Consider the following 24,907-nt stretch of genomic DNA (forward strand, 5'->3'; position numbering starts at 1 on the left):
ATTTGAAGCCAATCTTGCCCTTAGGGCTCTTTTTCTCACTAGCATCCTTGAAGAAGATTCTGGAATAGGATGGTCACCTAACATGTCTTCTCTGTCTTGGCAATGCTCATTTAGTTGTCTCTTGTGCCCACTGTACAACCTTTTTTCCTCAAACAAGAAGGAATAGAGAATTGCATTTGAAACAGTCTTGTATGAACAGGTCTTTGAGCATCAATTGCTGTCTGATAGACCTTCCACATTGGTCAATATGAAACTGGCAGAGATAGTATCTAAGTTTGCTGCCAATGTATTGTCCTCAGCTGGTTGCTCCCTTAGCCTTTCTGTTAAGCATTCACTTTCAGAGTCCATCTCTGCCCTGCTGTAAGGGTCTGCCCGTGTAAATAGTTGCAGGATAGGACCTCTGACTCCTGGAGTCCTGCTGCCAAAGTTTTTGCAGGACCTGACCTGAGCTGCCACAGTCCTGGAAGGATCAGGGTAAGCCAACAGGCACATCTGGCTCTACTCATGCAGGGCAGCTGGAGGTACAGTCATTTAAGGGCTGAATTGACCTCTCAATCCTTGACACAGCAACATGGCCTTCTGTGCTGCCTATAGCTACTCTGGTTGCATTTTGCTTTGTCTCTTGGTTGCATTAAGCCTTGCTGCGTTTAGATCTTAGTCTCTCTCCTGACTTTGCCTCCTTCCTCAGGCCCATTGGACTCCTGGAACTCTGCCTTGTTGTGTTGAGACCTTGGTCTCTTTCCTGACCTTATCTCCTCCTTCTGGCCCATTGAACTCTCCAAGTTCACCATCCATGCTCTCGGCCCTGGCAGCTCGCCTCAGAATCCAAGCCACCCACACTTCAGATCCTGACGCTTGTTGAAGACTGCACAGTTCAGCATAGATAGTTGGGCCTCATGGCCGGTCCCTCGGACTCCTGGTGGATCCTTAATGGTGGCGATGAAGTTGGTAGCTAGTTTGTGGAAGCACAAGAAGAAGCATGCCAAAGATAAAGACAGTCACTATTCCCCAGCTTCCTGTCTCCAGGACCTCCTCACAAGTCATTTCTGAGATAGTTTAACTGCAAGAGCCAACCTCTCCTTGAACTGAGATGACTGTGTCTAAATTTCAATCTGATGCTACTGTTTGAATCTCGGAGACCTTACAGTGCTCACCAGATGAAATAGAGTCCTTTTGGATTGTGAAAATTTTTGTCACACCTACTTCTGTTCAGCCTCCACTTTGAGGGTGCTTCCTACTAAACCATTACCTCCCCTACCCTCTCCACCAGATCGACAGTTAATTCGATCTAGATCTTCCACTGACTTTGACTCCTTGAGCTCAAGGTGTCACTCATGAATGGAGGCATTCAAGGTCCAGCTCAATGGAATATTCATATTCTTGTTATGAAAGTTCTCCAGCCTACTCTGGTACAGTGCCCCCGTCCCATCCACGACCTTGCCATCCAAAGATTTGACCATCTGTGGATGGCAAGTCCCATTGACTTCAATAGCCGTGCGTGCATGTGATCCCAATAGAACAGCTGTGCCCATGCCACCATTGAATATCACGTGACTTGAGGTCCTACAGTTTTTGCCATGTAAGGGTGTGTATCGCCAGCTGCTCTGGGGAAAAACTGGCTTGCTTTTTCAACAAGTTTGGGGATGAGAATCATAGAATAGTGCTGATGCTTCAATATGAGGTCTGTAAAATGGGTGAGCAGCAGATTATGACCTCCCACCATGTAGCAGACTCTGGTGGCAACTAAATCCAGATCCTCCTGGCACAGATATGGTTTGACTTCAAAGTGTGCCTGCAGTCCTCCTCAAGCTTGGTATCACCGTATCTTTCTGCTGCCTTCTTCTGCTGGGCAGAGGTCGAGAGTTCAAGTCTTCCCATTTCAAGAAGCAACAGAGTGACTCCTTCAAACATCGCCATTGACTTCCTCCAGGATTACTGCCTTGCTGTCACTGGATCACCAATGCATATGCCACCTTCTCACAACAGTCCCAAAAAAGTCTACCCTATTTGAGCTGCCATTACCTCAAATTTTGGGGTTCTTGACATCATCACAAGAGTTTTTGTCATCAAATTCTGGAAGTATCCTCCCTCAGGCATTTTTGTACCACACTGTCCTCATCCACATTACTTCAGGAAGTGGACATTTTCTTGCAAAAAGGAGCCCTTTACTAGATCTGTGTGATATCAGTCACTACATCCATCCAAAATGCAGAAGATGGTGTAGAAGATTTTGGCCTTCTATGTTGACAAGACTTTGGCTTTCTGGACTTCACAGTGGCCCTCTGTGTGTTACATTTTGGTGAAGGAAGGACTGCTGGTTTTGGGTGCTTTTAAGCTGGCTTGGAAGGACCCTCTGGTGTGAATTCAAGCTCACTCCACATGGGCTGTTGCCACATCTGCTTTTCTGTCTGGCAAACTACTGAAGAACATTTGTTGGGCAGCTACCTGGTTGCAGCCAATGACTTTTTACAACTCATTACAGAGTGGACTCAGGGTTTGAAGCTGATACTGCCTTTGGGAAATATTTACTGTATTCCACCATATCTTGATTGTACAGTGCACCTGTGTCATACGCGGACGCACTATAGGCGGCTTTCAGCATATGGTGAAAGCCATGCGCAGGGCACAAGGGGGGTGCATCCCATTTAGATTAATGACTGTGGCGGTGGCGCATGCATGCCACATTACTTTCAATGGGGCTCAAGCATATGCACTTTTTTTACGCGGGGGGTCCAGAACGGATTCCCCCACGTAAAAAAAAAGGGTGCACTGTATTCTGACATTTCAGAATTTTAACTTCTGAAACTTGTTGTGTTTTTATATTGCCTTGTATCAATAGGGGGTGTTATGCTCATGTTTGATGTCTTGCATTGATTTGATGTTAGTAAAATTCTGATTTGTGTACAATGACACTCCTGCCTCCTCCTTGTGTAGCTTGCTAATCTCCCATCTGTGTGATTCACAGGGACCACGAAGAAGGATGACAGGTTGCATACCTGTAACTGTCATTCTTCAAGTGGTCAACTGTGAACTCACCCATCTTCCCATTGCTGTGGAAGTGTCCATGGAACTGACAGTTTAGACAGGAAGGCCCATATATAGGGCTGCAAGAGGTGAATGGGGCTACTGCCAAAATGCTTATATAATGCTCTATAATGTTCTGAAAGATCACTGCACAGGGGCAGGATAACCCATTTGTGTGAGTTCACAGATGATCACTTGAAGAACTACAATTACAGATATGCAACCTGTCCTCCTATATTATGTTATTCAGAGCACCTATCTGGACTCAAATATAAACTAGCTGTAGAAGATACTGTCCTGTGTTCCTCTGTGGGATTATTCATTGTTCCCCTATTAGGTGATCTTGTGTCCTATTTAATACCTTTTAAATGCTGGTAGCCAATATCTGGAGTACATTCCATTCCAAAATAATAAAATGAATGTCTTAAATCCAACGTGGCACTGGCATAGCAGCATTAGAATTTCCTTTTCTTCTGCTACTCCTTTCAGATCTTAGAGCTGCCGAATACTGAGGCGGGATACAGACCACCCCTTTGGGATGACCTGCACCCGCCCCTTTCCCCGATGTATCAGGGTCTGAGCGGCCACAGCGGTAACCCCGGAGGCCCTGATCCGCCGCTTTTCCAGGCCTTGGGGAAGCAGAAAAACACCGCTTCCCCGCGGCCTGGAAAGGGGTGTCCTTGGGGCTTAATGCCCCAAGGACACACTGACAGTGGCGGGAAGAGAGAGAAAGGGACCGCTCGGCCCCTTTCTCTTCCGTATCGCTGGCGTGTCTGTGTAAAGACTGTGCCAACGATACACGCGGCCAAAGGAGCTCCGTTTCGGAGTTCCTTTCAGCGCCGCTGGAAGGGCGCCACAAGCTCCCTGTAGCGGCACCAGCACATCACGGACGCGCCACGCTGATTGGATGCGGTGCGGCCATCACATCAAAATGGCAGCGCCCATGTAGACAGGGTGCCGCCATTTTGACGTACGGAGGATGTACTAGGGTTAGGGAGCATCTGAATGGTGCGTGCTCCCTATCCCTAGAATCGCCGCCACCACGCTACGTTTTGGCAGTCTGTATCCTGCCTGAGTGTAGAAGGTTTTTCAACTCTGGAGCGTTTTGTGGATGCATCGGGATACAGTGGTACCCCGGGATACGAATTACCCAGCTTACGAATTTTTCGGGATACGAAAAAATCCCATAGGGATTTATTGTTTCGGCTTACGAAGGTTTTTTCGGGTTACGAAAAAACCTCGGCGCTATTTTCCGCCACCGGAGGGCAGCAGAGAGCTATTTTTTCCATTAGCGCCTATGGCAATTCAGGTTACGAAGGTTTTTCGGGTTACGAAATTAGCCGCGGAACGAATTAATTTCGTAACCCGAGGTACCACTGTACTGCACTGTGAAGGGAAGTTTGCCACCACTTCTTGCTTCCACTGGATCCTGCTGTACCTCCAATGGAAGTCCAGCATTAGATCCTGTAATTGTAATTCTACTGACTCAGTTATATGGGGGTTTGTTTCTTACCTCATAGAGCAACAACACCATCCTTCTTATTTGGTCTGTGTTTTAAGAAAATGGATATAACTTTCCTGAAGGAAAGACTTTAAAGACTTTCATGTTTTATAGAGAAAATTAAAAAAAACACATTAATTTTACGATTTTCCCTCCCTTCTTTGTCTTCATCCATAATTTAGGCTGTCATGTAAATTATCTGATTCGATGATCAAAGGCTTTGAAAGGAGGGTGTAAAGGTTTTGTTTAGAGTTATAGTGCTGTATGGTTTAGTTATTAGTGAAACTATTCTGGAAATAAATGAAATGCAAATGGGAAGCTTGTTTTAAGTCAATGACTAAATTGATCTTATTAAAAATGATCATTATTTGTCTCTTACATATCATCTCAGAGCCCCTGGTGGGATGAAAGGCAATAAACAAATCTTTTAACAAATAAATTTAAATCTATTCATACAACACCACCCAAGAACATTGAAAAGCTTCTAACAACTCTTAGCACTTGGCCCTCTGAAGGCCATACAATAAAGTAGTGATTTCAGATTTTACCATAGTAACATAAAAGCAATGCACGATATTGAAAGATGCACATAGGGAGGAAAACATTCCTATTGGAAGACATAAATTTAGAGAAAAAATACATGGAAATTCTGAAGCAAAGGTTTAAGCTTCTTGGTAAATGAAACTTTTTAATAAAGGTTCTGTCCCATCTGAAAGGGTCCTTTTCATTTTTGCTTGTCTTGCCTCTTTCTATAGCTCTTCTTTTCCCCACTTTGCTGTCTTTTTCTCTGCTACTGCTCACTGCTTCCCTGCTAACAACTTGTACTTCCTTAGGGAGGCCAACCTCACACCATGACTCTATCGTCTGGTATAGGCTAGAGTTGAAGACAGGATGCTGGGCTAAATTGATCATTGGCCAGACCCAGTAAGGCAGTATTTGTATTCTGAATGTAAATTGCCCCAGTTAAATCAGTGTGAGATTAGCATTACAGGTGAGTGACTTGGAAAAGAACATACCTGGATGACACTAAATCACTTTATCAAGAATAAAAGGCAGAATTCACCAAGTTTTTATTTTAATTTTCAAATTTATGCATTTAGATAAATTCTCTGTACTGTCCTCAAAATTGTTCATCATTCTAGTAACCTAGCTTTGACAATCTAGAAACTAGAAAATTGTTTTGCATCAACAGTAGTGCATGCTTCATATTAGTTTTGCCATGTTGTGAGTAATGTATCATTCTGAATTGCCATACTGGTGCAGTACTATTGCAGATTTGACATGTGAGCTTGCTTTTTGGCATTATTTTCTAAATTCTGATTAGACCAATCAGATTCACACTGGGAATTTAACTTAAATGCTATTTCTCCAAATCCACTCCCAATCTGTTTGAGGAATAACATTCACCTTCAAGATATACACTGATACTAACTGATTTCTGTACAGTTGTGTGGTTTGGACCCAGAATTGCCCTTTTATTCATGTTCAGGCTTTTGATATGAAATAGGTTCCTGCTAATGAAATGTGATACTTTCACTCCACATTTCTTGCTGAATGGTATTCTAGAGTGATCTCCCAACCCTTCAGGGTAGATTTTTGGAACAGCCCAGAATGGGAGTGGGGGGAGCTCTCCCCTAACCCTTTCTTCACAGTTTGTGAACAAACATACCCATGGGAATTTTTAATAAAGCCTGTATAGCTGGATAGTGCAAGAAAATTGTCTTAACTGTTTTCTCTAAAAATAGAAAATGTCAAATAAATGGGTCACCTGTCAATTACATCAGCAACTACTTCTTTGTTAAAGATTCTAACCTTGTTGCTTTTATCAAAAAAAGTTGAGAATGTAACTTGGAGCCTATAAATTAGAGTGTGTTTGATTTTTCTAGGCATTCAAATGCCACAAAGCGAGTCCAATATACTTTCTTGTATATTAATCCTTGAATAATTGTTAAGACATGCAATATGTTTTTCAATATTTCTGAGTATTATTATTCTAAATATATTGGTAGGGAACATAAATCTTTATTTTAATTGCAGATGTTTGCTATCCTCTTCATTACACGAATAAGTATACCTGTCTAATTTCCTGAACACATGTTATGAAAGAAACTTTTTATGAACCAAAATTGGATATATTTATTATTTATTTCTTTTACTCTGAAGTTGTTCAGGCATTCTTTGTTTTGTCCTGCCCCCATGGAAAGTTCTAACCCAGTCACCAAAGAGGGAAATAAATAAAAACAGCACTTCAGAAACACCAGTAGCCATGAGAAAGCAAGTCCTCTTTATGAGGGAGGCAAGGGAGATCCTGAATTCAGATAGTGAAATCTAGATTTGTCTATTCAGTTCTTCTGCAATTGTGGGAGCATGCAGACTTTTTTTCTTTGCAAAGAAGGCCAGAAAGGAGGGAGGAAAGAAATATCCATATAGACCCACTCCTTTGAAGTGTCTTGTTAACAGTGACCTTTAACTTCTACAGAAATACAGTTCTCAAATTGTTTTATTTGTTCGCCTTTTTAAAACATGCCATTAGAAGTCTTAATAAAGAAAAACATAACGAACTACACATCTCTGAAGACTTTTTCTGTGGGCTTTTAAAGAAGATTAATTGATCGCAGAGCTACATGACTTCATCCCTTTAAAAAAATTGTCCTCCAATGAGTGCTGAGTAGTTATTTTTAAAAGAAATTTTAATCCTGGGACTTTTTATGGCACTTAGTCAACTGAGGTTTCATTTCTGTCTTAAAGATTGAAAATCTAGATCCTCGAGGAATTCAGCTATCGGCATTGTTTATGAGTGGTGTTGACATGGCATTGTTTGCAAACGATGCTTGTGGGCAGCCAATTCCATGGGAACATTGTTGTCCGTGGATGTACTTTGATGGCAAGCTGTTCCAGACCAAGCTTATCAAAGCAAGCCGGGAGAAAGTTCCCCTCATTGACCTCTGTGATGGTCAGGTATGTTCCTTCCTGATGTATGTGATACTGGTTGAATCCCATCTTGGGAGAACGGGGGGACATTAATTCAATAAATTAATAAATTGTGATTCACTAGTTTTCACTGAAATCTGTAAATTACATTTCTCAGCAGCAGCAAATAAAGTAAAATTGATATTTTAATTGCCTGTGGTATTCATTTCAGGGGTAGATGAAAAGCTGGTAATACATTTGTGTGTTTAAATGACAAATAGCATTATTGAATATAGCTCTTTCTAAAGATTTGCCCAAATTAATGTAGAATAAATTGTCTAATGTGTTCATTTCAGTAAAAGGTAAGTGCCTTAAATTCTGTGACATTCACCGTACTATGAGGTTCCCCTCTTCTGTGCAGCTCTCTGCCCTCATTCAGTGACACCACTGGATACTGATCAGGGCTAGCTTTTAATCAATAAATGGTTTTGTACAGCAGGATATTAGACGAATTTGGAAGCGGTGACTACATTGTATTCATAGAGTAGATCAAAAGTAGGCAAATGGGTGCTTACCAGATATTTTGGCAGAATGTCCTATTAGTCCCAGCTGCAATGAGCAGTCATCAAGGTTTACTAGAGTTCTTCAAATCTTCTGGAGACCACGTGTAATATGGTCATTCAGTGGCCTAAGCACTGGTTTGCTTCCTCTCTGTGACAGGTAGAAGGCAGTTATTTTGAAGGAAAGATTTGGCAGGGTTTTGTCTTCTTCCCGCATCCTGCAAGATCAAAGTTAGCCTTAAATAAATAAAATTATTTGCCTATGGTTTTGATAAATTTTGAAAATACATGGATTCCACCTTGTGTTGGGAAAAGCAATGTAATCATTTACCTTCTCTTTTTTTGAACAGAAGAACATTCATGCTGTATCAGACCAAAGTCCTTTCTAATACCCTATTCTTTTCCTTCAGTGATCAACCACATGTCTTTGGGAAGTCCTCAGCATCTATGCAATAGCACCCTCCCACTCACATTTTCCAGCAAATGGAATTGAGAGTCATACTCCTGGTGGCAAAGATAATATCTAGCTATTATAACTAGTAGCCCTATTCTCCATGAATATGTGTAATGACTTTCTAAAGCCATCCAGGTTGATGACCACCACCAGATCTTGTGTTAACAAGTCCCATACTTGGCTATGGACAGTGTGAAGTACTCGTTTGTGTTTGTCCTCAGTCTTCCACTATTCAGTGTACTACCTAGGGCTCTAGTATTACGAGAATGGTTATTCATTCTCTCCACACCATATATAATTTTATTCACCTTTATCCCTCCCCCGCTTATTTGCCATTCTCTGAATATTGTGACCTTTTGTCTTAAGGGACTTGCTTGTAATTTGGAAAACTCTTTTCTGTATCCTTTTTAGTTCTGTAATAATTTTTTTACAATTCAGAGACTAGAGCTGGGTACAGTATTACAAATGGAGTCTTACCAGAGATATAGTTGTCAAATTTGCAGATGACACCAAATTAGGAAGAGTAGCTAATACCCCAGAGGACAGGACCAAAATTCAAAATGACCTGAATAGACTAGAAATTTAATATGGAGAAATGTAAGGTACTGCACTTGGGGCGAATAAATGAAATGCACAAATATAGGATGGGGGACACCTGACTGAATGAGACTATGTGTGAAAGCAATCTAGGAGTCCAAGTAGACCACAAGTTGAACATGAACAGACAGTGTGATGCGGCAGCTAAAAAGGCCAATGCTATTTTAGGCTGCATCAATCGAAGTATAGTGTCTAGATCAAGGGAAGTAATAGTGCCACTCTATTCTGCTTTGGAATATTATGTCCAGTTCTGGGTACCACAATTCAAAAAGGAAACTGGAGCATGTCCAAAGGAGACTGGCTAAAATGGTGAAGGGTCTTGAAACCATGCCCTATGAGGAACGTCTAAGGGAGATGGGGATGTTTAATCTAGAGAAGAAAAGGCTAAGAGGTGATATGATAGCCCTGTTTAAAAATTTGAAGAGATGTCATATTGAGGAGGGAGCAAGCTTGTTTTCTGTTGTTCCAGAGAATAGGACCCAGAACAATGGATACAAGCTACAGGAAAAGAGATTCCACCTCAACATTAGGAGGAACTTCCTGACAGGGCTGTTCGACAGTGGAACACACTCCCTTGGAATGTAGTGGAGTCTCTTTCCTTAGAGGTCTTTAAACAGAGGCTGGATGGCCATCTGTCGGGGATGTTTTGCATGAGAGTTCCTGCATGGCATGGGTTGGACTGGATGGCCCTTGTGGTCTCTTCCAATTCTAGGATTCTATTCTATTGTATTCTGTTCTATATGAATAAAGGCATTAATATTGGCAGTTTTATTTTTATTGGTCTCTTGATCCCCAGGTTTTCACTACAAACACATATGGGATCCACATTTTCATTGAGCTGTTCATAACACCTCCAATATTTCATCCTAAATCACTGCAAGCTCAGAACTCACTAGTGTATATGAGAAGTTAGGATTTTTCACCAAGGAGATTACCTCAGTACACACTTATAGTGCTGCTTTTCCACTTTTACTGCACTGCTGCCTCCTGTTGCATTCTGGGATTTGCAGTTTAAGGAGGGATATTTAGAATTCTCAGTCAAAGAGGTCTTAGGCATCACTGAACTACAAACCTCAGAATGCAACAGGAGCCAGCTAGGACAGCAACAGTGGAATAGCAGCACTGTAAGAGTGTAGTACAGTAATCTACCAAGTGTGCATCATTTTACACTTTATACTGAACCATATTTTGCATTGTAAGGCCTGTTCCCCAGGTTGGAGCTCTATGCCTTTGCGTTATGTCTTTGGTTTTGTCTTGGACTTGACTCACCCCACACCCCAGCTCCAGAATATCAACCAGTTTAACCATAAGAGGACCTCACCTCTTCATGATTGCTAATTTTAATCAGGGCTCGTTAGGAAAGGACTTGATCAAAGCCTTTTTCTATTAGTAATTAAAAATTCTTTTAACAAAAAGAAGTAAGGAGAGTAGTTTCCTATTTTAGAACAGGAATTTTGGTATTGTTATGTTTTCTTTTCAGTGAATTGCATCAACTGTTTATATTTGGCAGACTAGCTACTGCTGTGTTGTTACAATTGCAATTAATATGGCTACTTATTGTGTACCTTTGAGTCACCGATGACTTATGACAACCTTAAGCCAAGCCTATTTTAGGATTTTCTTGACAAGATGTGTTCAGAAGGGGTTCCTTTTGCTTTCCTCTAAGGCTGAGAGACGATGACTTGCCCAGGGTCACTCAGTGGGTTTGAATGGCCAAGTAGGCCAGGAAAGCTCCTGGATTTCTAGACTAACAGTCAAAGCTTGACCAACACCACACGGTTTCTATAAATATGACTGCTCTTGCTGCCGCTGCTGCCGCTACTACTACGTGTGTGTGTGTGTGTGTGCGCGCGCGCATATGCCTTCAGCTTATGGCAACTTCAATAATTGCATTGGTCAGCTTATGGCAACTTCATTAATTGCATTTCTTAGTCAAGGAATCCTCAGAGCTGGTTTTCCCAGTTCCTTCCTCTGAGATATAGCCTAGAGCATCTGATTTTTGTTCGCAGTCTCCCATTCAAGTACCAACCAAGGCTGATCCTGCTTAGCTTCCATGTTCTAATGGGATCTGTTGCCTTTAGGGTATTTAAGCCCTACCACTATTGGTAATAATAATAATAATAATATGAAGTGTATAATGGATATACTTTGGATTAATAATCTAGATGCATTAGTGTCCCATTTTTATTCCAGGCTGAACAAGCTGCCAAGGTTGAAAAGATGCGTCAGAGCATCCTTGAAGGTTTAAATTTCTCCAGGCAGAACCATCCGCTCCCTTTCCCACCACCACCTGCCATGCCTTTCTATCCAGCATCTGTATATCCTCGGCATTTTGGGCCAGTACCACCACCTCAGGGTAGGGGCAGAGGCTTTGCCGGTAAGTGTGCTTCCCTGTTGCATTGTGGCATTTAATTCAAAACAGATTCCACAAGTATTAATATTCTTATTTTCACTGGGTGCATCTACAAATTTGTGTTGGATTTAGTTATGAATTTAATTTAATCTATGCCCCCACCCTGTATTGTGTTTTTAATGCATACACAAGTTGCTACCAATGTATCATCTATCACAACCACATCATTTGCAGTTTCGTGTTGACACAAGCAAATAAATTTACATTTAAGGTATTGTATAAAATGAAATCAGAACAGGAAGATACATGAAGTCTTTCTTCTGTCCCAAATGGCTAGAACCAAGCAATTGTGAGCCAAAGGAAGATAGAGATTAAGAGAATACTGCTATGTATTTTGGAAGAAAACTTCCATCATAAAACTGAAGGATAAACTGGATAAACACCTTACCAAAATGGAAGACCCTTTATCTTCCCAGTTCTTTAAACAGTTTACCTGCCTGAAGTGAAACTGATATGGAGAATTACAGAAAATTAATTAATTAATTAATTTAAAATGCTGCAGCCAGACTGGTCGCCGGAACCTTAAGGTCGGACCATATAACACCTGCTTTAAAATCTCTTCACTGGCTGCCAATTAGCTTCCGGTCTCAATACAAAGTGTTGGTCATTACCTATAAAGCCCTACAAGGCTTGGGCCCGAGTTACTTGAAGGAACGCCTCTCCCTACACAATCCACCCCACACCCTCAGAACATCAGGGAAGTGCTTATTGGAGCACCCTAAGGTGAGATTGAAAACAACTCACCAAAGAACTTTTACAGCAGTGGCCCCGCATTATTAGAACAAACTTCCGGAAGAGATCTGCCTCAGTTCTACTTTGGACGAAATCTCTGAATACATGAAGGATTTAGCTGAATTAAAATGTCCATGTTTTTAAATTAAAATGTCCCAATTGCTCTATCCTTTTAAGTATTTCTTACTTGTAAAAGAAATAGGCCATGTGTATTTCCCAAGTATTTATTTTTATCAAGCTTTTTCAAGTTATAGTAACTCCTGATGAAATATGCATGGATTCATGTATTTAACAATCTGAGAAGATATTCTGGTATTTTGTCTTACACCATATAAATTTGAGGAAAAGCTGTTTCATTCAAAGAACATTAAATCTAATCATATTGTTGTTTGTAGTAGAAACGTAGCTGTCATGATACCTGCAGTGGTATATGGAGGAGGGAGGTCAAACTGAAGTTTCTTCATCCAGTAATCAACTGTAAACTCATAAGCTGTTCACAAATCTTGTGAATTTATCCAGTTATAACTGAGAGCTGGGTCTTTCATATTTTTCTCCTTGGCTGTTAAATCAGCATATTCTCAAAGATTTGATCATGTGTTTTAGAGAGAAACTGTCCACACTTTAAAAACCAACCGCTCATTTTTGGGGGGAATTCCTACATGTCCCCCTGCCCCTCACAGTTTTCCCCTGTCTCTTTTACCCCGGGTCTCAACAGGAGTCTATGGCTTTGGAGGCCCTTATGGGGAAACAGTAGCAACAGGCGCTTATCGGGCCTTCCGGGTGGCTGCTGCAGGAGGACACTCTGGAGGCTTCTCTGGCAATGACAGCAACAGGACTAGCAAGTTTCAGGGCGGTAATTATACCAATCCCCTTCTCTTAGAGCTTATAGCAACAGCCTCCTTCTTCTCCCTCTGCCTCTTTCCCTCTTTTAACCCTCTGTGGCTACCAGTTCCTCTGAAAATTGCACCCCAAAACTGCTGTCACATGTAGAAGATCTCTGCAGCAAACTACAGTTGCCATATACTGCCTCTAAAATTAAAAAAATGAATTCATTGAAATCAGGGGTGTGATTCATTTAGCACTTCCCAGCAGCCCTAACCATTCAGTCAGTGGTGAAGGACTCTGGGAGTTATAGTCCTGCAACAACCTAGAGGGCTGCAGAGTTCTCACCTCTGGTTTAAAGTCCAAATTTAAATTTCTGTCTCTGTGAGGCACTTTGTTTGTATTTACTACTGAGCATTTTGCTTATTTAGAAATAAGCTGATGATAAAAATCATGGAACATAGAGTGACATCCAGTATAGTTTTATTTTTTGATGTCATCATTGTTTCATAGGAATTTTTACTTGAAAATGGAACTCCTAAAAGAAACATTATACAAATAAATGACTTCCTTTTATTTTTTATTTATTTTTAAAAAATTGGAACAGGAAATCCTTGCATTTTAATCAATCCTAACAAATTCCTACATGCTTTCCGATATCAAAGATCTGACTAATGGCAAACACCTCTGGCTCTCAGTAGCCAAATGAAGCAGTTGGTATAATATTAGAATGACAGTAGAGCATAGAAAAGAATGAAATTCTCTGCCTTCACTGGTGCTGTTGTAATTAGTGTGTTAGGATTCTGGCATCACTTGTAACCACATTGCTTCTACCTATTTTTAACCCTTGCGTTGCTGTTGGCTTAATTGGTCATGTCTGGCTAATGTTCTTTGCATTAGATTACTGAAAATCTGTGATAGCATTACTTTACAAATACTCAAACATGAATATTGAAATTTAGATTGAAATGCACATAGAAATACAAAGGTATTAAAAACCATATGTTTTTAAATAGCGTTCAAACATTAACAAGCCTACTTTTGCTTCTGACGTGAGCTTCTGGGTTGTAGCAGCACAGTTGAAAGCAAGTCAAAACAATTTTAGGGGTTATGTTTAAGGTTACTATGTACCTCAAATGGTGGCAGTAAAATTTAAAGATTTGTAGGTGGGTGGCAGAGCTCCTGTTTCATAGAACAAGATTGGGGTCCCATCATACAGTGCAATTTTCCTGGCTCTTCTGTACACACACGTGTACATATCCCAAACTGCTTCTGAGTACAGTGGTGCCTCGGGTTACGAAATTAATTCGTAACGCGGCCGCTTTCGTAACCCGAAAAGCCTTCGTAAGCCGAATTGCCATAGGCGCTAATGGGGAAAAGCCGCGATTCCGTGCGAAAAAGCCGAAAAAAGCACCAAAAGTTTTTTCGTAACCCGAAAAAACATTCGTAACCCGAAACAATAATTCCCTATGGGATTTTTTCGTATCCCGAAAATTTCGTAACCTGGGTATTTCGTATCCCGAGGTACCACTGTACAGCGGATAGCAACAGGATGGAAGACTCACCAAAATTCATCAGTGCTGCTCTGTATAAGCAGAAAGCCATTTCCCCTGGCTTTCATGCAGCTTAGAAACTACTTCCTCTGCCTTTATTTGAGAAATATATTGAATTATGAAACTGTTCCCGCCTCAACGGAGATTGCAGTCGGATAACCAGTTTTGAGCTTACTCACATTGCTGCAGTCTGTCAATTTAACCATAGATAAATTGACATGAAGATGGCACATTTAGTCTTTAATTTGCTCAATAAGACTTAAGTCTGAATGGGTATGTGGGTTATAACTTACTTTATGAACCTGATTATTTTAAAATATGATTCTTGTAAAATTACCACATGGTCATCTGATTCATTAATTTAAATAACATTCAAAGGACTTTGAGACAAACCCTTCAATTTTTTTTAAAATTCCCTTTCCAAATATTTAAAGCCCAGTTTTCAGGAAGAGGGATGTTTTGCAGCAACTGTCTCTATTCTTCCATTCTTCAAAAGTGAAATTACAGAGAATCATCATTTTTGTTGTTGTTTTTCTTTTTTAGGTGTCCAACCTATTCCTTCTCAGGGAGGAAAACTTGAAATAGCTGGCACTGTAGTAGGCCACTGGGCTGGAAGCAGACGTGGTCGAGGTGGCAGAGGGCCATTTCCTTTGCAGGTAGTTTCTGTTGGAGGAGCAACAAGAGGGTAAGCTGGAGTAAACCTTTTGTCACAGTGAAATTATCCTTGGAATTTAGCAGAGGACATAAGGTCCTTTGGTGTGCAGTTGCTGACTACATAGTAGCCTTCAGCAGGATGGAACCTGGATGTTACTGATTCAGTTGTTCTATCTTTACATGCTTTATGGGGTGGGGGGAGCATTTGATCATGACTCTGGCCGCAGTGTTTTGCACCAGGCTGCATATTCCAGCTACTGTTCAAAGACAGTTCAATACATTGCATAATCATAATCCCATTTTGAACTCTCCCTGACGTACATGACTGTGCACTTAAAGTAAATCCTCACAACTATTGATTAGCATGAGGTTGCTTTACCCTACTGAACTTTCTTTGGGAAATAGAGCCTCTTAGTACAAGCTGTATTTGAAGTTTGCATATTTAACAAGACATTTCCATTCTTTTTTTAAAAAAAAAATTATTAGTGTACCTTATAATACAGGATAGAAAAGGTGTGATGTATATGGACAGTATTTTTATTTCTGACTATATAACCTATGTGTGTGTCCCCCTTCAAGTTGCCTGTCAATTTATGGTGACCCTATGAATTTCATAGGGTTCTCTTAGGCAAGAAATACTCAGAGGTGGTTTTGCCAGTTCTTTTCTCTGAAATAAAGCCTACAGCACCTGGTATTTATTGATGATCTTCCATTCAAGTACTAACCAGGGTTGACCCTGCTTAGCTTCCAAGATCATGATCTGGTGCCTTTAGGATACATATATAGTAGTAGAGTCAGTCCTCAGTATACAGAGGGGATCCATTCTGGATCTCCCTGCAGATATCAAAATCTGTGGATGGTCAAGTCCCTGCAACACCATTGAGGACAATGGAACTTTGCAGCCCCAACCACCCAAAGCCTGCCTCTCTGCTCTCAGTGTGGCGGGCAGCAGGGGGTCTTCCTCTTCTGCCTTTTCCCGTTGCTGCTGCATCCTCCCTTCTCCTGCTCCTCTGCTGCCACTCTCTCAGGGATCTGTGGATGGCAAATCCACAAATACCAAGGGCCTACTGTAAAATGCTTAGATTCAGGACTGGTACTCAGCCTACAACAGTAGAATAAAAAGGCAGAGAAAGATCTTGGGGAGAGGATGACCTTCCTCTCTCTCTTTCTCTCTGCTCCCCCTCCCCTTGGTCAGAATGGTACTCTCCTCCTATTTTGGGCTTAGAGCGTGGATACTGTTTTTAAAACAGCAAATAAGTTAAAGCAGCCAATTTAAAACAACTATCTGACAGACAGAACACAGGAGACAGAATATGCATTCAGGATGGCAAGCAAAACACCAGCTGAAACTGATTCTGTTGGGGAAAGAGCTTCCACAGCCAGGAGTACAATGCCATGGTGTGGTGACATGAAGAATGCCTCCTATATATTCCACCCAACTTTACCACTGAAGATGGAGGAATATGCAGAACAGACTTTCCTGATGATACAAGCAAGGTGCTGGCTTCATCTGCCCTAAACCCAAGCCAGTGACCATCAGCAATTTGAACTGAGTCTGAGAATAAATTAGAAGCCACTAGTGTTGATACAGCAATAAAAATGCATGTGTTAAAGAAGCCTTTGGTCACAATCATGGCAACACTGTTTTGTGCCAAAGTACATGTTTGAACAACTATTCAAAGACAGTCCCCATAGACTGCATAATAGTAATTCCATTTGGATGTCCCTAAGGCATACATGACTGTGGCTCTTGACGCAGCAGTCAGCTACTTTCCAATTGGAACTTCAGATAAAGACCACTCAACAGGTTCATGGTACAGTACATTTTCAGTATCTGTAGCATGATTTGTTGGTTGGGGGGGGAGTATTAGCGTAATAAAATCACTACATCCGGTAGTTTCTACCATGATATTTAGGATCGTCAGGATTTTAATGGTAAAGAAGCACTAGTCATTATTATTCTTAGAAATTTGTGGTGATCTTCACCACATAAACTTTCATGAGCTGCAAGATTGTTCCAAGTAACTGCTCTGGGGGGGAAACCAATCCTTCCAGAGTTTGCAGATTCATCCTTTAGTCTATATTGGGCTACTTGACAGAATAAAGAGAATCTGTTTATCTATATTCCTCCAGGGTCGCCATTCTTTATATGAACAAGGGATCCCGTTTTACCAGTTGTAGTTTCCACTTGGAAGAGAAGTTTAATAGCAGTTGCTTTAAAAAGAAAGAAGTTATGTACAGGTAGTTGCCTGGGGTAGACTAGACACATATTCTCTTAATCTGAATAAGTACCGGTATGGTAATTTTTCATTTCTCAATTTTTGGCTTAAAATTGATGCAGTTTCACTTAGCCATTTATTGGCCTAATTACAGAGTCACCTATCATAATTTATAATTCAGTTATAACTTTGAACCAGTGGGTTGTACTGGTTTGAGCATTTGGCTGTGACTCTGGAGATCAGTGTTTGAATCCACACTCAGCTGTGGAAACCCATTGGATGACCTTGGGAAAATCACACATTCTCAGCCTCAGAGGGAGGCAAAGGCAAGCCCCCTCTAAATAAAACCTGTCAAGAAAACCCCATGATTGGTTTGCCTAGGGTCACCATAAGCTGGAAACAACATGAAGGCTACAACAAATAATAGTTAAGGTGTTGCAGTTTGGCTAGATGACCTGATTCAGGTTTATTCAAATCATCACTGGTTTTGTTACACATTTTTGTTCCCATTTTGCCAAAACAGCTACTTTTAGGTACCCTAAGTCCAGGGATGGAGTTTTGTCAACCAGTCCTGGATGGGGTCACACTTCCCCTAAAGGACGAGGTTCGCAGTTTGGGAGTACTCCTGGATCCGTCTTTGCAGTTGTCATCTCAAATAGATGCAATGGCCAGGAGTGCCTGGTATCAACTTCATTGAAGCAGTGGTACATGCACTGGTAATTTCTCGTTTAGATTTCTGTAACGTGCTGTACTTGGGGCTACTCTAATACCAAGTTCGGAAGCTTCAGTTGGTTCAAAATGCGGCAGTCAGATTGGTCACCGGTACATCTAGGTTTGAGCATATAACATGAGTGTTGAAATCTCTTCACTGGCTGCCAATTAGCTTCCGGGCACAGTATAAGGTGTTGGTTATTACCTTTAAAGCCCTACATGGCTTGGGCCCGAGTTACTTGCGGGAACGCCTCTCCCTACACAATCCACCCTGCACACTTGGATCATTTGGGAAGTATTTATTGGAACATCATAACACTAGGTTAATGACAACTTCCCATAGGAAGTTCCAAAATTATGGAATAGCCTACCAGAAGAGATCCATCTTGTCACTACCTTAGAGGCCTTTAAGAAGGCACTCAAAACAGATCTCTTCCGGTGGGCTTGTCCACCGGACTCCATATAAAAGGTTATGACGATTGCTCCACTCCTGACTATGATTGTTGGCTATTGATGAACTGATGAATTGTTATTTTAGAGAACTAATAGGAATATCGGGTAATTTAGTATTAGTGTTTTATTGATCGTACTGTATTTTGTATTATTGTATCATTTTTACTGATGTAATTCCACCTCAATCCTTGGGAGAGGCAGGAAATATAAATAAACTATTATTATTATTATTATTATTATTATTATTATGAAATTTTGTCCTGCATTGGAGAGTGTTGTGGAAATGAGCTAGTGGAGGTGTCAGCCATGGCTTCCACTTTCTCAGGTTCTGCCACAAACCTCAACTTTTGAGATGTAGGTTAGCTGCATTTTATGGTGCAGCCTGAACTCTAAACTGGTTAATTTGAACTGTTGAAAGCTTGTTTCTACTAACTGTAATTAACCAGTTTTGTCAGGGCTGGGCTGAGGGCAGTCGTCATATGGTGAGTACAGAATACGATGTAAAGAGCAGTTAGGACCTCAGCTTAAACCAGAGGCCAGGAGTGGACTTGAGAAGACATGTTGGAGCAAGTATTGTTGCTTGAGGGAGACTCAGCTAGAAGAAAATGTTTACACTCCCTCCTTTGCATGGGCAGTGTGTTGAGTCGAGTCACATGCAGAAGGCACTTCCCTGAGAAGCTGCATTTATAGGGTTTGCCACAGAAGGCAGTAGCCTGCAGTTCCTGACAGTCGAGTGTAGATGACGCAGCAAACTGCCGTGAATCAGAAAATGAAGTGAAAGTTTCTCAATTCTTTATTGCTGTCCTGGGGGAGAGGGGGGTGGAACACACAAACCTGAGGTCTGCTGGAGTTCATTCTTCTAACGCCAAGCTAAGGTTTAGTTCTGTGTCAAAGCCAACCTTTTGCATATTGGGAGTTCGAAAGTTGAAACATATAGGCTCAGATCATTATACTCTAATTAGTAAGATTAGTAATGTTGACAGCTAAGTAGTAAATTAAATGTTAAAAATTATCATGTCAGAACCCATTCAGAAGAAACCAGTTCTTTTTATTCTTAGAAAATTTATAGCGTGTGAGAAGGACAGTTGTACAGCAATTAGGAAAACAAGTTTACAGCATTCTGTTAGCATTTGAGTGGGAAGTACAAAACATACGAAGAAAGAGTAGTAGTGTAAATAGATAAGGTAAGGGATTTTAACAACAGAGATGAAATGATTTTGTTTGTCAGAATGCATGATATAGTATTACACACTTATATAGAACAACATTTTTCTAAAGTTTTTAAATGCAGTATAATGATTTTGCCTAAATGGTTTAATATTCATTTGTTGGATATATTTTATGCAATTTAAATTATTCTTTACGCTTTTAAATTTAAATGTTTTAAATTGATTTGACCTGTATGCTACCCACAGGTCCAGCAATACAGAGTGGTATATAAATATTTTAATTAATTAGTAAAGTGTTTAACATGTACCTTATTCTGTCTAGGCGCCCTAGAGGAGTTATTTCCACTCCAGTTATAAGAACTTTTGGCAGAGGAGGAAGATACTATGGAAGAGCTTATAAGAACCAGGGAACAATTCAGGTACTAGGAATAGCCTCGTCTACAAAACTTAGGTTCAGCAGTGATTGATGAACAGTGGTCCTGTTTCCAGTTTCTTAGCAGAAAAGAGGAACTGTGCTGGGTCCTGTCTATCCAAGCATCCTGTTTTCCACAATGATGAACCTGATGCCTATGGGAAACCTACAAATAAGACATGAGTCTAATATCAGTCTTCATCTTGTGTTTCCCAGCAACTAAATTTAGATACATACAGTCAGCCCTCCTTTTCAACCAATTATTTATCCATGAATTCAAACATCCACAGCTTGAAAATATTTTTTAAAAGTATAAAATTCCAAATAGCAAATCTTGGTTTTGCCATTTTATAGACAGGACACAATTTTACTGTGCCATTGTATTTAATGGAACTTGAGCATCCATAGATTTTTGTATCCATGGAGAGTCCAGGAACCAAATCCCAGTGGATAACAGGGGTCCATTGTATTATCTCTGGAGGCACCGTATAATGATTAGCAGCTATTGGTGGCTTTGTTGTCCATGAATGTTTATAAATGTAGTTTAAAGTTTTTCTCAGTTGGTAGCCATCACTGCAGTTTGCATTCTAAGTCCTGTGAGGAACTTCCTTTTGGTCTGTTCTGAGTCTCCCAGATCTTTCAGTTTCAGTGAATGAACTAGGGTTCTAGTATTACCCATTTTTCTCAATGTCACGCATTTTGTACATTTATATCATGCCCCTCCCCCTTGGGTGTATTCTTCTTTTTCTGCTGAAGAACCCCAGCATTGAAACTTTTCCTCATACAGGAGTCATTCCAGCTTCTTAATCATTTTAGATGTCTCTTTTGCACCTTTTATGGCTCTAGGTATTCTTTTTGAGGAATGGTACTTAGATCTCTATTTGGTAGCCCAAGTGTTGTCACAAAGAGATTTGTACAAAGGCAGCTTTGTTTTCAAAGTATATCCAACATAATCATGAATGATTTGCTGAGTTAAGTTAGACAAGAAACTACATATATTCTTCTTCAACGAGATTGGTCCTTCTATAAACTTATAATTGGGAGGCAAGTCTTAACAGTTTAGGTATTGATATGAGAACACTGGAACAGATGGAATGAAATAAAAACAACTATAGAACTAAAAGTATCTTGTCCTTTTGTTCCACTGACTTTCTTGTCTTTCTGTTTCTGAATAATTTGTGAACTGCAGCCACATGTGGAGAAGTTAGTAGAAACAGTCCAGAATGAAATGCATCTTGACCTTTTTTGTTTTTAGCTCAGTATCAAAAAGATAATGGTGTTTACTGCCAATATGGTCAGCTTACTTCATCATTTCTCCACTGCTTTAGTTGCACTCTGATTCCATTTGGTCAGCAGTTTGGGAGGTTAAATTAAGTTGGTAATATAATTTACCAGCATTAGGAGATGAAGTTGTCAGGGAGTGCATGATAAAAGGATTTTTTTCACATATGTATCAGGACAAAAAGTGCCATGTGCGACAAACAACTAGATGGGGTGAATAATGGAAGGAACAGCATAAATGAATTTTGCCTGTATATGTGTGTGTGAGAGAGAGAGAATGCAGAAGGCATTTTGGGGGAATAGTAGAATTGAGGTGTTGGATTTTTTTCTTCAACATTTGTTTGTTTTAAAAATGGGCATGTACACATATGCAAACTATTTATATTCCTAATGATCTTTTTAAAAAGAGTAATCTAACTTGTCAAAGAGCAGTTTCCAAGTACTTAATCATTTCACCCTTCCTCCCCAACTGACTCTTCAAACCTGTGAGATTAGGACATGAGATTCTACATTTCAGGTCATGGGTTGAAATTGTGATGTTGGGCAGGAAAAAGAGAGAAAGTCTTGGGGTTATATTTTCTAAGCACTCAAATACACTGAAGCTAAATGCTGCCTTATCCAATCAATAATTTATTTGATTGTACTCATATCCTGTCTCCTTTTTCTGTTTTCTTTAAATAGGGCAAACCTCCTTATGCTGCTTCAGCAGAAGAAGTGGCCAAAGAACTTAAGTCAAAATCAGAGGAATCAAAGTCCTCTATTGTGTCTTCAGAAGGATCCCTGGCTGAAAATGGTGTAGTGAATGAGGAGAAACCAGCTTCCCAGATGAATGGGAATACATCAGACGTCAGGGCTTCCAACCAGTCTGAAAGTGCCTTGAGTAATGACTCTAAAACGTGCAATACAAATCCTCACTTAAATGCACTAAATGCAGACAGTGTTTGCCATAAAGATGATGCTCTTGAGGCCACTGTCTTAAAAAAAGAAGAGTAAACTTATTTTTTATAGAGGGTGAAGGATGTTGGAAGGGTCAGGATTAGGAATATCTGGAAAGAAAGAGAGCCTACAGTTACGTACATTTTTTCCTTTCCGTAAGAGAAAAATGAGGACTTTGGAAATTCGGATCCCTCTTGGATGTCAGAGATTTAAAAAACACATTTTTAGTTTTAACCAGTTGTAGTCAAAATGCTACAATACAACAAAAATGAAAGAGAATGAAGAGCATTTGACTCCCGCACTTAAAATGAAGTATACACAAAATTTAAACTGGTTATGACAAAAGCTTGTAGTTTTTGTTTCTTGAAATATATTAAAAGAAAAACAAATTTTGGCAGTCTTTCAGTATATATAGCTTAAAATATAATTTTTAGTACTTGGCACCATATGTATGCCATTATATTTGATTTTGCATTACTGTGTCACAAAGCTTTCTTTAAGGCTTTGATTTCATGATTATGGGGGGGAAGACACAACCACAGTTCTTTCTTTTCTTAAATTTCATCACTGTTGATGTGGTTCTTTTTATGTTTAAAATGTGCAAACTATCAAAATAAAAAAATGATAGAGTAATATTGGAGTTCTGCTGATTTTAAATATACATCATACATGCTTTACAAGCAAGTTAAAATGGATTTAACTTGAAAATCATAGAAGATGCAAACGACCTTTTCAAAATAAACACAATGTGTTCTGATACTTTTTGTGACTAATACCATGCATCCGTGATCAATGAACTATGTGGTTTTGAATCAGACGTAGACCATTAGTACTACTATTTGAGCTAAACTTCTGCATGGTTCATAATTTTTAAAGTGTGTAGTTAATATTATGCATGTTATTGTCCTCTTTCTTCCATTCTTACAAGTACTGTGCCCATTTGCAAAACAAAAAAAGCTAATAATCAGTAATAGTCCTATAAAAGATGTTAACTATGTTTAGTCATTGACTGATCTTGCTCTAACCTTAAAATTTTGTGATTATTGACCTCTGTTGCATTTATTCTAAAACAAAAAAAAAATTATCTAGCCGTTTTGAATATCAACGTTACCCTGGTGTACTCATTGCTGTATGCATTATTGTTCTCTGTTGCTGTTTTATGCCTTCATATTAGCAAATATGAAATTCTGTGGAAAAACAAAAAAAGCTTTGATCTTCAAGAAATACCCCCCTTCTGTAGCAGGAAACAAATGGCTTGTTCTTGAGAACTTTCCCATCAAGAATTTAGTATAAGCAAATATACCTGTATCATTTTGATGTTTTTGTTAGTGTTTCCAAACTTAATGTACTTCAAAATCAGAATCATTTCTTTATATTCGTTTTCATATAATTCTCCTGATGCTCTTCATCACACATTAGTGAACAGAAATGAGGTGTAATTCCCCATTCCCTGCCCGCAAGAGCTAAGTAGGTATCTTAATGTAAGTTGAAGGGAGTTCTGCCCCAACTCATGGACTGTGCAAGAATGAACTACTGTTGGGTTTGATTGGTTGTAGATGGATTGTGGTGTGGTGTATTTGAAGGCTATTGAATGCAACTTACAATGCTTAATAAAAATCTTTATTCTTTTAGTATAAAAATGCTGTGTGGGGTCTTATTTGTAATTTTTGTAGTTCCTTTTGTAATCATAAGCCTCTGTCACAGGGGTCAACAAATGAATGCGGACATATTCCTCCACAAATCTCCCAATGGGCCAGCCACCCACATAGCAAGCCCTAATACCTGTTTTTCTCTGCAGTCCTTCCCCAAATGGCAACAGAAAATGATGTGTTGCTTCCTGTCACCATTTTGAGAGAAGGTGTAGACGAAAAAGGAAATACTGGGTAAACCATGGAATTGTTGATGTTTGGGGGTTGTGGTGGGGGCATTTTCTCAAGTTTGAATACATTCAGAGGGCTTTCTGTGTGGTTTGGGGGCAAAAACTGAAAATCACATCAATTAGTTTTAAAATGTGGGTGTATTTGGGGGCTTTGGGGTCCAAAAAAGGTGCCAGGAGCATATGTAGCCTGCATGCCACAATTTTCAACCAGGGACCCTTGGAAACTGAGTAAGCACCAATAAGCGCAGTGCTCTGTTGCCTCTGATGGACTGCGTATCATGTAGTAAATTTGACATCCAAATACTCTGTTTTTCCATGCCCTTTCCAACAGCACTAACGATGCAGCGCAAGGACCATGCACCATCACATCACATTAGAATACAATAATGTTTTAATCCCCTGTTATTGAACAGTGGGTTTGTGGGGAAATCCATATGTGGTGCCATTAGGTAGCAGCCATGGTTAGCAAAGAAGCTAAAGCAAACCAGGATAAATGTTTGTGGTGACAAGACAAATCGCAGGATAAATTTTTCTCAATGGCTACAACTTTCCCTACTAAGGAAAACTGGTATGTAAACCATGATTTTATGAGACTACCACATGATATAGTTTCACATCTAATTGTGG

General features: G+C 40.0%; 1 protein-coding gene across 2 annotated transcripts in view; it reads left to right on the forward strand.

The window, feature by feature from the left end:
- Nucleotides 1-24,041, forward strand: part of FAM120A (family with sequence similarity 120A) — a 106,746-nt gene extending 82,705 nt beyond the window's left edge. For both annotated transcript variants that reach the window (XM_042452894.1, XM_042452895.1), the window contains 6 exons: nucleotides 7,274-7,483; nucleotides 11,240-11,423; nucleotides 12,907-13,044; nucleotides 15,110-15,251; nucleotides 20,095-20,191; nucleotides 22,147-24,041. In XM_042452894.1, coding sequence (XP_042308828.1) covers nucleotides 7,274-7,483; nucleotides 11,240-11,423; nucleotides 12,907-13,044; nucleotides 15,110-15,251; nucleotides 20,095-20,191; nucleotides 22,147-22,458 — 1,083 coding nt within the window. In that variant the 3' untranslated portion in view covers nucleotides 22,459-24,041. The remainder of the gene's footprint in view (nucleotides 1-7,273; nucleotides 7,484-11,239; nucleotides 11,424-12,906; nucleotides 13,045-15,109; nucleotides 15,252-20,094; nucleotides 20,192-22,146) is intronic.
- The last annotated feature ends 866 nt before the right edge of the window (nucleotides 24,042-24,907 follow it).

Source organism: Sceloporus undulatus, chromosome 2 (assembly GCF_019175285.1).
Source record: "Sceloporus undulatus isolate JIND9_A2432 ecotype Alabama chromosome 2, SceUnd_v1.1, whole genome shotgun sequence".
NCBI lineage: Eukaryota > Metazoa > Chordata > Lepidosauria > Squamata > Phrynosomatidae > Sceloporus > Sceloporus undulatus.